Source organism: Podarcis tiliguerta, assembly GCF_965153285.1.
Source record: "Podarcis tiliguerta genome assembly, chromosome: 3".
Taxonomy (NCBI): Eukaryota; Metazoa; Chordata; class Lepidosauria; order Squamata; family Lacertidae; genus Podarcis; species Podarcis tiliguerta.
In genome coordinates this window covers 93,675,215-93,687,770 of record NC_139536.1, presented here as the reverse complement: position 1 = coordinate 93,687,770, position 12,556 = coordinate 93,675,215, and the positions used below count along the sequence as shown (strand labels likewise).

General features: G+C 44.9%; 1 protein-coding gene across 4 annotated transcripts in view; it reads right to left on the bottom strand.

Annotated features, from left to right (window-relative positions):
* The window catches only part of PXDN (peroxidasin), a 74,073-nt gene extending 64,002 nt beyond the window's left edge, over positions 1–10,071 (bottom strand). For all 4 annotated transcript variants that reach the window (XR_014508940.1, XR_014508941.1, XM_083431434.1 and 1 more), the window contains exon 1: positions 8,963–10,071. Coding sequence is in view for 2 of the 4 variants with exons in the window: in XM_083431434.1 (XP_083287560.1) it covers positions 8,963–9,195 (233 nt within the window). In the remaining 2 variants the exon portion in view is untranslated. The remainder of the gene's footprint in view (positions 1–8,962) is intronic.
* Between the last annotated feature and the right edge of the window lie 2,485 nt (positions 10,072–12,556).

Genomic DNA, 12,556 nt, shown 5'->3' with positions numbered 1-12,556 from the left:
GAAGAGGTCCCATTGAGCATAGCAGGCTCTTTGCTACAGACCTTTGTTCACGTAGCACATGGAGGGTGACTTGAGATGCGCTGCAGATGGAAGACAGGGTGTTCATGCCGTCCACTCACCACATGAAATGAAAAGTATCTCTACAGGGCTACTCTGTGTGGGGTTTCACATTCCTCTTGCTTCTGGGAGGAGTAAAATGCAATTCAACATTTCTGAACAGTTTATTTCAGATAAGAAGCATTGCTGTTTTGCATGGGTGATGCATGGCAGACACAAAACAGAAATAACTGGGAATCTTGAAAGCACTCCTTTTGGGTTCATCATCCCAATCATAAAGTCTGATTGCAACTTTTTTATATTGGGTTTGAAAATGGTGAGACACAGTGAGAGAGTTAATTTAGCCCTTCTACCACAGAAATTTGTTGTTTTCATAATTTGATACCACCTTTCTTTTGGAAAACGAGACTCAGGATGGCTGTGTGTGTGTGTGCGCACGTTTGCAACACCAGCACCAGAAACCTGATATAACACCACACATAATTCACATAATTTTAAAAACCTGCATAAGGCACACACACAAAAATGTCTTTTAAAATACCATTTTGTTCTACCTTTTTATTATGCTCTTGATATTTTATGGACTGCTAGCCACTCTAGCCATTGTTTTTTAGAAAGAGAAGTGGGATCAAAACTGGGGGGGGGGGGGAATTTACTTCCCTCTGTGAATGCTAACGTACTATTTGACAGCACAAGTTAACTTTGTATATTGTGCATATCTCTAGGAATGACTGTCCAAGGGGAAGATTCTAGAGGTGTGTGTGTACTTTTTTTTTTGCAGTGGCAACACAGGTTTCTATTTACCACAGAAGACAACACATTTTTGAAGGGAAAGTAAGCAAGGCAGCAAGGAATACATTCCGCCTCAAATAGGACCAGCCCTGCATAAAAGGGGTCAGAATACATAGCAGACCTTATTGATCCAAGCAGAGTGCTCCAACTGAGAACTGAAAAGGAAGCATCCTGTATCAGAATTGTTAATCAGAATCAGAAACTGGAATCTTTGATGGGGGAGTTGGGGGGGGGGGAACACAACCTCCACATGTTGGTCACAAGCACTAAGCTACTATGCACATACAATGTTACATAGCTAGATAGGAACACATCTGTATTCTGCATATCTGCAGCGATGGAGAGTACAAGTTACGCATTATAAAACTACAGGCGTTGGGTTGCATATATGTAAGTTCCAATCCATGCAACAATAATAATTATTATTTGTACCCTGCCCATATGACTGAGTTGCCCAGCCACTCTGGGCAGCTTCCAACAGAGTATACAAAACCACAACAGTACACCACACATTAAATACTTCCCTATACAGGGCTGCCTTCAGGTGTCTATGGAAGGTCATATAATTATTTATCTCTTTGACATCTGACGGGAGGGCGTTCCACAGGACAGGTGCCACTACTGAGATGACCCTCTGCCTGGTTCCCTGTAACCTCACTTCTCACAATGAGGGAATCCCCAGAAGGACCTCGGAGCTAGACCTCAGTTTGGGCTGAATTATGGGGGAAAAGATGCTCCAGATATAAAGTATGTAGGAGGTCTGCACAGGACTATAAAAGATTATTGTGAAGAACAAAACTAAGCATATGCACAATGGATTGTGTGAATAAGACCTCACAACTGTAATGAGGTAAGCATAAAAGCACAGCATGCATGGCATACTCACACACAAAAATCAGACAATGATGACTAAAGCATGCTCATTTAAGGAAGAAATACAAGGAACACTATAAAGGGGGGGAAAAACAGACTCAGTTGTTCCACGAAAAAGCAAAGCCATTACTACTGAGCAGAAAGGAAGCATAGTTTTTCAATTACTACTTAGCTCCACTCAGTAAAACAAAAACCAAACAATGAACTGAAGATTAACAAAAAATAAAACTAACATATAAATGGAAGGATAAAAAAAGCAAAATAAAAAAGGAGATGAGTTGCAGAATATTCAGACAGTTCAGATGAATTAGAACAAGCAGCATTTAGTGTCTTGTTAATAAAGGAATTATTTGGGGGAGGAAAGTATACACCTCATTAGGATTAATCGTTAAATGCATGCTAAGAGAAGCCTGGACAAAGGAAATAATAGGTCTTGTTTTTCACAGAAGGAAAAAAGAAGAGCAGTGAAGAAACAGCACAGCTTAGGGAGAAATCTTTTGCATGATATCTGCCAGCTGAGAGGACACAGGATTTGATGGATACATCAGATGCATCACTGCCACAAAATTAAGCCAGTGGAACAACGCAAATGCATCAGCAGAACAGATTAAACAACTCATGTTTGGGATGGAAGCAGCAAAAGGGAAGAGCACACTTAGCACCAAATCCTATACCTCTTGAGTCCACTGTCATGTGCCTGACAAACAGCACAGCTTCACACCAGCTCCAGATCTGGGGCTTAAATGGGAGAAGGTGAATTTCAAACAGTTGTGCCCATGTGGATGACCAACCCATTCATACAACTGCAGCAGAGAATAGAATATGGTGGAATTTGGCACCCAATCACAGCACACTACTACCAATATATAAATCCTACATCCAGAGACCATGCAAAGGAGAAACAAAGGAGAAGGGGGGCCCTTGCTGATAAGTACAAGTACTGCAACTATCTCCCATGGTACCTCAGGTTAAGTACTTAATACGTTCCGGAGGTCCGTACTTAACCTGAAACTGTTCTTAACCTGAAGCACCACTTTAGCTAATGGGGCCTCCTGCTGCTGCTGCGCCGCCGGAGCCCGATTTCTGTTCTCACCCTGAAGCAAAGTTCTTAACCTGAAGCACTATTTCTGGGTTAGCGGAGTCTGTAACCTGAAGCGTATGTAACCTGAAGCACCACTGTACTGTGTCTTACCTGAGTTGCATGGGTTGGACTCTTACACACTTACACCCACACAGCAGTGAGAAGACACTCATCTCCACCTGCAGGTAAGCTCCACTCCACCACAACCTGGGATGCGGGAGAGAACACCAAAACCCCACACAAGGTAAACAAGGAAACGAGAGATTTGTTGCAAAGCGTACCTGCAGCAAATATCTCCATGTCAGCCCCATGAGAAAATGGTATTTTGCCCCAGCTGCATGGCATAATAATACTCTTCTGTCCCAACAGCTAGGATCAAGGAATTCACTGTGATTCACCTGCAGCGAAGGTCTCTGTTAGCAAAGGCCAGGCACTCTGCCTTCTGGCGACGGTGGTTGTTGGGGGGAACAACCCCCCCCCCCGAGTGCAAGGAGCAGAATAAGCTACAAACACAACCCCTGTAACATCAGTCACTGTCGTTTATGCCTCCCCCTCAATAAAACAGGAGGCACCACTCACTTTCCCCTCTGCTCTCCCACCCCCTTGCCAATAACTACTGTGAACCCATCCCCAGAGATTATGCCTTCTTGTTTCTTATTATTTTCTAGTTTCTTCCTTTCCTCTCTACAGACAACTTTTTAATGGGTACCGTGAATGGAACCAGGAAACCACCCCGTTCCATGTAGACCCTGAGGGAGGCCCATCTGATTTCTACCAGGACGCAGCTAGCTCTTCACTGAAAAGTTTGGATTTGATATCCCGCATTTCACTCCCCTTAGGAGTCTCAAAGCGGCTAAAAATCTCCTTTCCCTTCCTCCCCAACAACAAACACTCTGTGAGGTGAGTGGGGCTGAGAGACTTCAGAGAAGTGTGACTGGCCCAAGGTCACCCAGCAGTTGTATGTGGAGGAGCGGGGAATCGAACCCGGTTCACCAGATTACGAGACTACCGCTCTTAACCACTACACCACACTGGCTCTCTAGTTGCCTACCTACATGCAGCAGGGCAGTTTCTTGCATCCTGCTTGCATCCCCCATAGGAGATAGAAGGGCAACAGCTGGGGATAACCAGGGACCTCACATTTGCTCATCATCTCCACAACTGCTGAAGGCACAGGATCGCTGCGAGAGCAACTGGCAAGCAGCCTCAGGCTTCTGTCTTTGTCCTTATGAGTTAGGACATGTGAGTTAGGAGGTGTGGACGGCAGTCGCTGCCAGAGTGAGGCCTTCCCTTGACTCTAAGCACCACTGGAGGTGAGGAGCTCCTCTTCGTACCATGACAAGGCATGTTTTGAAAACATAATCTCTCTTTTTACCCCAATACCATGGGACAATCTACACAGACTTCCTGGCCAAGAAACGAAAGACAAGTGTGCTATGTATTTTTCATTGATTCCAGACACAAAGGAACCAAGAAGGAAACAGGTGAGGGGGGGGGTCTTTTGCATGTGATCTAAGGGACACACATGACTCAAATCCTGGAAACAATTGATCCATGCCAAGATAACACATTTGCTGAAAGTTATAACCAATGGTATTTTCACCTGCTTCATACTATCATTAATTAAAATTCTGGCTAACAGATTATTCTGATGTGAAAGAGAAACTCGCTTTTTTTAAGGACTATAGGCCAGATCAGCTTAAAGTTCAGTTCACTTCCTTTACGCAACTACTTAGTAGTGCTCTACTGAAATATATGATTCAGATCGCATATAGTGGTACCTCGGGTTAAGTACTTAATTTGTCCCAGAGTCCGTTCTTAACCTGAAACTGTTCTTAACCTGAAGCACCACTTTAGCTAATGGAGCCTTCAGCTGCCACCGCGCAGCCAGAGCACAATTTCTGTTCTCATCCTGAAGCAAAGTTCTTAACCCAAGGTAATCTTTCTGGGTTAGCGGAGCTGTAACCTGAAGTGTCTGTAACCTGAAGCGTATGTAACCCGAGGTACCACTGTATTCCAAATCATTATAGCTCTTAAGGCAAGCTGTCATCCCAAAGGTGAGGTAACTAGTCAGTAAGAATGTGATGTGCTTGTGGTGGAATACTACCGGTACTTCTCAACCCCAACTGAAATAGTCCTTTGCTTATTAAATGCAAGAATTAATGACAATTTACTGTGACGTCCACCAAGCCCCAGCAGTTTTAATCAAGTATTTTGATCTTATATTTCTGATCTCCATCTGCCTTCAGACATGTTTCCATGACAGAGGACAACAACATGATGTCTCATTCAGGGCCATGCACAACTTGGCATTACAGGAAACAGTATAAAGAAAACCGATCAATACAAAAGCCCTCTGTAAATGTACTTTGTTTTAAATGCAAGAAACATTAACCACCCACTTCCTGTACTAGTCAGTTAATTTTTCTTTCCTTTTTTTACAGCTTCTGCGGGATTACTCAGATGCTGCCAAAAGGTTGTGCATTAAGCCAAAGGTTCAGTTAGTGGCAAAATAAATTCCACTTTTTATTTTCAGAAATATTTGGAATCTGAAGCACAGTGGCACATTCTTAAAGGCCTTAAAATAGTCTAAAATCTTTTTTTTTTTTTTTTTAAGAATAGGATTCACAGCTAAAACCTGCATTTATAAAGTTGTGCCCCTAACATATTTATTTGGAAATAAGATCGAATAATATTTCTGGGTAAAGCTGTATTGATCAGTGTGTTAATGATTTCTCCCTTCTAACAGTATTTCTGTAATTCAAGAAAAATGCAAGCAAAACTGCTGATATAATATCTTGCAAGACACTACAAATGTAACAAGACTACGGGCTTGTGAAGTCTTTTTTTTAAGGCGAAGTAAACCGCAGAAGTTGAAGAGCACTTACTGAAACATATCAGTGCCAAAACAGAGGTCTTTGGAAATTCCAGGCATCTGGTTGCCTAGAAATTTAAAATATTTATTCTTTAACAGATATGTAGTCTACTTTTCAATACTCTTCACACAGCAGCTTACAATCGCTTATAAAATACGACCTATAAAATAGAATATAAACTATTTAAAATACCCACTTCACAACAATCCTAAATGTAAAGGTAAAGGGACCACTGACTGTTAGGTCCAGTCGGGGACAACTCTGGGGTTGCGGCGCTCATATCACTTTACTGGCCAAGGGAGCTGGCGTACAGCTTCCGGATCATGTGGCCAGCATGACTAAGCTGCTTGTGGCAAACCAGAGCAGCACACGGAAACACCTTTTACCTTCCTGCCAGAGCAGTACCTATTTATCTACTTTTACTTTGACGTGCTTTCAAACTGCTAGGTTGGCAGGAGCAGGGACCAAACAACGGAAGCTCACCCCGTCACAGGGATTCGAACCGCCGACCTTCCGATTGGCAAGTCCTAGGCTCTGTGGTTTAGACCACAGCGCCACCCGCGTCCCGCCAGACAACAATCCTAGACCAGCACAAAAGCAACAAATAAAACTAACAAATCCCCAATATGCAGATATCAGTCCAGAACACCATTTTGCATTAGGCACTGAAGAGAGAGGTGGACTGAATCTGAAGGGATGCAGTGTGCCTGATAATATCACATGGAACTGAATCTCACAGCTGCAGTGCCACCACCAAAAAGGCTCTGTTCCAAGCAAACGCCTGCCTTGTGCAGGCCTGGCTGCTACAAACTTGATGCAGGCTTGTAGACCTGTAGGAATCTGAATCAATTTTCCATATATCATAAAATGTTAAATTTTAGGCCCTGTTTATGTAGTTTTCAAAACCGCCATGATGACTTGGTCTGTAACTCAGACACAAGAATGACAAAAACTTAAATAACTCACAGAAACAGAACACAGCTACAACTTCACCTGCCTAGATAAATTGCAAACTATTAATTATAAATTTTGCTTAGGGTATTAGTATCCCAATGCAAAAAAAAAAAAAAAGAATCCCAGGTAAAATATATTTCTGGGTTTTTGATCATTGTCTCCCTAAGAGACTAAATGACTACAGTGGTACCTCGGGTTAAGAACTTAATTCGTTCTGGAGGTACATTCTTAACCTGAAACTGTTCTTAACCTGAAACGCCACTTTAGCTAATGGGGCCTCCCACTGCCGCCGAGCGATTTCTGTTCTCATCCTGAAGCAAAGTTCTTAACCCGAGGTACTATTTCTGGGTTAGTGGAGTCTGTAATCTGAAGCATCTGTAAACCGAGGTACCACTGTACTGGGCAATAAACCAACTATGGTTGGTGTTTTTAATGTGGCATGTATTTTCCTTCCTGACTGATATGCAGTCTTGTTAATTTTTTTCATCATGATGGAAATACATTGATGCTGGATTGTTTTGTATGAGGCAGCCCATCTCAGGTGGCAAAAGTGCAAGAGGCATCTCCACCTGCCCCACCAGAATGCTTCCTTTTTCTGAGTATTGGCAAGAGGTGGGCATTATAGTGCATGGCACTGCTGCTGGACAAACATTAAAGCCTTATGGAACGCCCTATCTCTCGCTGTGTTTGGCAAGAGGGAAGGCTTTCCGGGGAACAGCAGAAGTCAAGTGCTGGCTGGGGGGTCAAGTGCAGCACAAGTTAATTGTCGATGTGCTCACAGCCCAAGTAATCCTGTATATATGAATATGAATACTCATAACAGTCAGGCATTCATGGAGCTGCCTTTTTCAAAGGCTGCATCTTGGTCTGAGTCTTGCACATGCTTCATTTTGTACCCTGGAAGATCCCTACAGTATTAAGAGAATACTTACAGTGACATCACTGTGGTTCACACAGTTATGTTAAGTTTGGCATGTCCATAAATCTCTGCAAGATCAGGAGGCTTATGTTCTTCGGGTATAATTGAGTGCAGGCTCTGTTCTGTATATTTTACAGCTACCCACATTAAAACAAAGATGAAAGTATCCCCGAAAGACCCCTTTCTTGCCCGACGAAGTACGCCGCACCTAAAGGCACTAACAAGAATCATGTTTGAAAACTGCTCAGAAGTGGTTTGCTGTTGGGAAAGTGCAGGGAGGGGAACTCTTCAAAACCCTTGCGTTTCATGGCCGTGTTTCCTTTTTAAAGAAAACGTATAAATCCACAAACCCTCTGTCCAAAATACACACAGCACTGTTTCCAGTCAACATTCCCACCTATGGCAAGTACCAAAAGAGGTGGGGGAGCAACAAAAATTGATAAGGGTCCCCAATTATTGCATTCTTAACAGACATATCCCAGGACACCTTTTAAACAGACATTCCTGAAATCGAACAGAACTGAGGGATGAATGGAAATCTACAACAAAGAGGCTTGGGAGGCCAAGTGACTTGGAAAAGCCACACAGTTCATGCCAGTGGCTACATTCCTGAAGAGGACAAAGCCACACAAAAGGTCTCGGAGCTGCAGAGATCAAAACTCTCAGCCAGAAAAACCAGAGCAAAAGGAAGGAATAAACGAAACCACAGAGCAGAGGGCTGGTGTGTGTGTGTGTGTGTGTGTTTTCCTCCAGTGAAACTTCTCCAACAGTGCAGCCGTCAATGAAATCAAAAACCTCCATCGAGGTCACCTTTTTTTTTAGGAAATCAAGAAAGGCTGGGATCGGGTGGCTTGGATCCTTCCCGTATTCCCCGGAGCTTCAAGATCTGCTCCGCTCCTTCCTACCACTTCTTCTGCATTACAGGGCTGCGGGGTCTCTACCCAAGGCGTCCAAACTTAAACTAGCTTGTGGACCTCAGCCAACATGCCTGGGTAGACAAAACACGAAAGGTGGTGGCGGCGGCGCGGACAAAAGAGAAGTCTGCACGGCACCGGTAGCAAGAGACCCAGACCCGCCACGGGCTGCAGACAAAGGAGTGCGCTGGGGGCCGCAGCAGCCGTCGTGGTGCCTCCCCCACCCCACCCCCCAAAAAAAGCCTCAGGTATCCTCCCCTCCCTGGGAGTCTTGCTCAAGCCCCGCGCGATAGACGTGGCTGTCCACAGGAGCCAACTCTCCCCCGGTAAAATAGTTGAGCCCCCCCCCCCCCAAAGTTGCCATTCAAATAATTGGTGCGCGCGCCATGTCTTGGGATCGATGATGCGGGGCGGAGCTTTCCTCGCGCGTCCCCGCAATATTTTATTCAAGTTGCCCCCCCCCCTCTTTCTCTCAACCCCCCCCCCCCCAACTTACAGGATGGTGGTCTGCGGCGACACGGCGGGGACGCTCTCGAGCATGAGGTGCATGCAGCGCACGGTGGTGCGGAAGCAGAGGCAGCGGCTGGGGCACCAAACGCTCCCCCTCGGCGGAGAAGGAGGCGGCGGTGGCGGCTGCTGCTGCTGCGGGGAAGCGAGGGGCAGGAGGCTGCTGAGCAGGACGCCGAGGCAGAGCCCGGGGAAGGCAGCGCCCGCTCTGCGCCGGGCCATGCCGTCGAGCAAAAACCGAGCGGAGGAAGGGGGGTGCGGGGAAAGAGAAGGGGAAAATAAGAAGGAAAGCAGGGCGAGGAGAGGTAGCCGAGGCAGCTCTCGGCTCTGCTGCCGCTGCTCTCGCTCCGGTGGTCGAGCCGGCGGCGGCGGCGGCGGGGGCTTCAAGAGGCGAGCCAGTCGCCAGCGCGCAGCCCGGAGGGGGAGGAGAAAGAGGGGACGGCGGCAGGAGGGGCCGCCTCAGCCAGCCAGCCAGCCAGCTTGCTTGAAAGCAGGCAGCAGCTTCGCCGCGCCAAGGCCGGGGCTTTCCCCTGCGCTCCTCCGCCTGGAGCAGCGCAATGGAGGGAGGAGGAGGAGGGGGCTTCTGGTGGCCTCTTCTTCCACCCCACCCCGGCGCCAGCGGGGGCAATGGCTGCTGATTTTTTTCCCCGCCAGCTGCGAGGAGGGAGAAGAAAACCTCCCCTTATGGCCACCACACCTGGCGGAGGGAAACACAAAAGACCCCCACTTCCGGCAGGCGTAGTTCAGCTGTGGTCGGGATGAGTCTTCTTGTGGCCACTTATTTTGCAGCACTAACCGCTCTGCAAATGGTTCCCAGTGTTGGTATTGACCTGTAAAGCTTTACAGGGCTCAGGGTCTCAATATTCTCTCCATACAAACCAGCCCAGGCCCTGCAATTGTTACCTGTCGTCCTTCGCTATGTCCCCCGCTCCCAGAGAGGTTCAGAGGGCGGCAAAAACATTCCTCTTTACCTATAGCTATTAAATAATACAGTGGTACCTCGGGTTAAGTACTTAATTCGTTCCGGACGTCCATTCTTAACCTGAAACTGTTCTTAACCTGAAGCACCACTTTAGCTAATGGGGCCTCCCACTGCTGCTGCACCACTGGAGCACGATTTCTGTTCTCACCCTGAAGCAAAGTTCTTAACCTGAAGCTACAACTCCCATCATCCCTGCTAGCTAGCGATGATGGGAATTGTAGTCTAGCAACATCAGAGGACTCAAGGTTGAGAAAGAAAGCTGTCCACAGAAAGCTGTCTGTGGACAAACGCCAGCACTCTCGGCCTGAAAGCGAGATGAGCACCGCAACCCCATAGCCGCCTTTGACTAGACTTGACCGGTCAGGGGTCATTTACCTTTTTTTTTACCTGCAGGCGGGGAGGGAAGTGCATGCTCACACATAAGACCCAGTAAAGACACAAAGCACCAATCTTTGGGATCAAATAAGGCCACAACTTTTATTGATTACAGATGTAAGCTGGTTTTGGTGCAGGCATTGGGTGTGTATCCTGAAATCAAGCAGCCACCGCCTGATGGATAGTAGCGGTAGACCACTGCCAGGGGTCACCAGCACATTATCTTGCAGGAATACAGAGTATTTTCCTTGACTTAAGAGAGAGCTGCATCCATCTATCACCTTCAAAGTTACTCCCTGAGAGTATGATGTACTGGTGAGCGAGTGTGATTGATATTGAACAGTTATCATGAAGTTAATTATGGCAAGGAATAGTCTTGGTTAGGACCTGATGCTGGAATTGTATTTTTAAACAGAGAAAAACTTCCACAAAACAGTGGCATGTTTTATTCTCTCACTGAAACTTACAGAATATAATTTGAAGCAGCTTGTTATCAGAACCAAAAGTATTTGTATCAAAAGCCAAATTAAGTGCACAATCACACACACACACACACACACACACACACACACAAGTTCAATACTATTTCTAGGTCAACATGAACTTTTTCTTCCGAGTGTTGTGTAATACCTTGAGGCGGCCAGTGTTAATGTTTATTTAAATGTACTGATAATACTCCAAACGGATGTAATAGGAATGTCCAAATTGTGACATATTTATACTTTTAGTTTTAAACACATAATTTGCTGGCAACGGTCAAAGGGAAGCTAACTTCTGCCAAAGTCAGAACGATGCATATTGTGTGCTAGGAAATCTTAAAAAGTAAAATAGAAAAAGAAAGAAAGACATAATTTACATCTGGAGCAGATTTTTGTTTATTTATCCTTTGCCTGAAACAGGATGTTCTGTGTCAATAAAGATTATGGGGTTATGGCAAAATGTTCTAGAGCAGGATTTTGATAACAACCAATGATTCTAATATCCAATTAGCTTGGGGGGGGGGATTGGCTTTTGGAGGAGTAGAAAACCTTCAACTGATTGCTTCTTCTGAAAGCCAACTATTTTCCAGGCACTATTCAAGATGTATGTAGAGCAATTGGAAGATAAAGTCTAAGTTGGCTGAAGCTAAATCCAGAGGTGGAGGAGGTAGCCAAATCATGGCCAACAGAATTCTTACCAGTTATTACCTTGGCAGACCTCCTTCTGGAGACTTCCAAGAATGAAAGATGATTCCCTACTTTCTGGATAATCCGGACAGCACAACTTTGTTCCTTCCCAGCAGTACAATCAGAGGCAAGTCCTGGCAACGTTTGATTCTTCTGTACAGGAAATGGTGTGACAAATATGCTAGAACATTATCTAAAGAAAAACCAGTGTTTTGATGTAACTATTTGAGCGGTAGCTCAGTAGGAAGAACAAAGATTACCAGGAGGAAAAGTGAAACGCAAATGCACGACAAATATGAGCCTGAATTGAACAACAATAATATATTTTGCAGCCGGGGAAAATATTTAGGTATTTCACATGATGGTCAATTTCAGAACTTTGCAATCAAAAGCAGGTTTACAATGTGAAAAAGGCTTGCATCACAAGTAAAACATCTTTCATGCCTTGCCTCACAAAAATCTGGAATCAAATCAAAGTGGTGGTCCATTTTTTATCCGAATTCTGGATAAAAATGATGGGGTGGGGTATGTTACCTCAAGATGACTTGAAACCAATGAAGTTGTGCTTATTTCTGGCAACTAAAGAACTATTCAGATTCTGGCTACAATTTCTGATGTGCTTCCTTGCACACATGCCTGCTTTATCTTGTTTTTTGTCCAATACTGCCACTTGCTGGTTTTCTCGCCACACTGCTACCGTCTTCAATTGGTTGCCCCATGAGTAAGAATGCAGTTTATGGAAGTTTTAATTTCACATGGTTATCATCACACAGCATAACATTCCAGAAGAAAACACATGGGGCGAATTTGCTTCAGGTTGGTCCTGGCAGCAAGCTGCATATATTTAAAGAATGCATAAAGCCCCGGGATTAATGTAACCAGCATTTTAAAATTCTCATTTCCTGATTTTCTTATAAATTAACACAACAGTCATCTATGGATATTCTTTTTCTTTCTCTGTATAGTTATTTATAGAAAATTCTGGGTTCCACCCCCACCCCTTGACAGAGAATATTTTAAAAGAGAAGGGACCTCTTTTTTAAAAAAAATATATCCATGA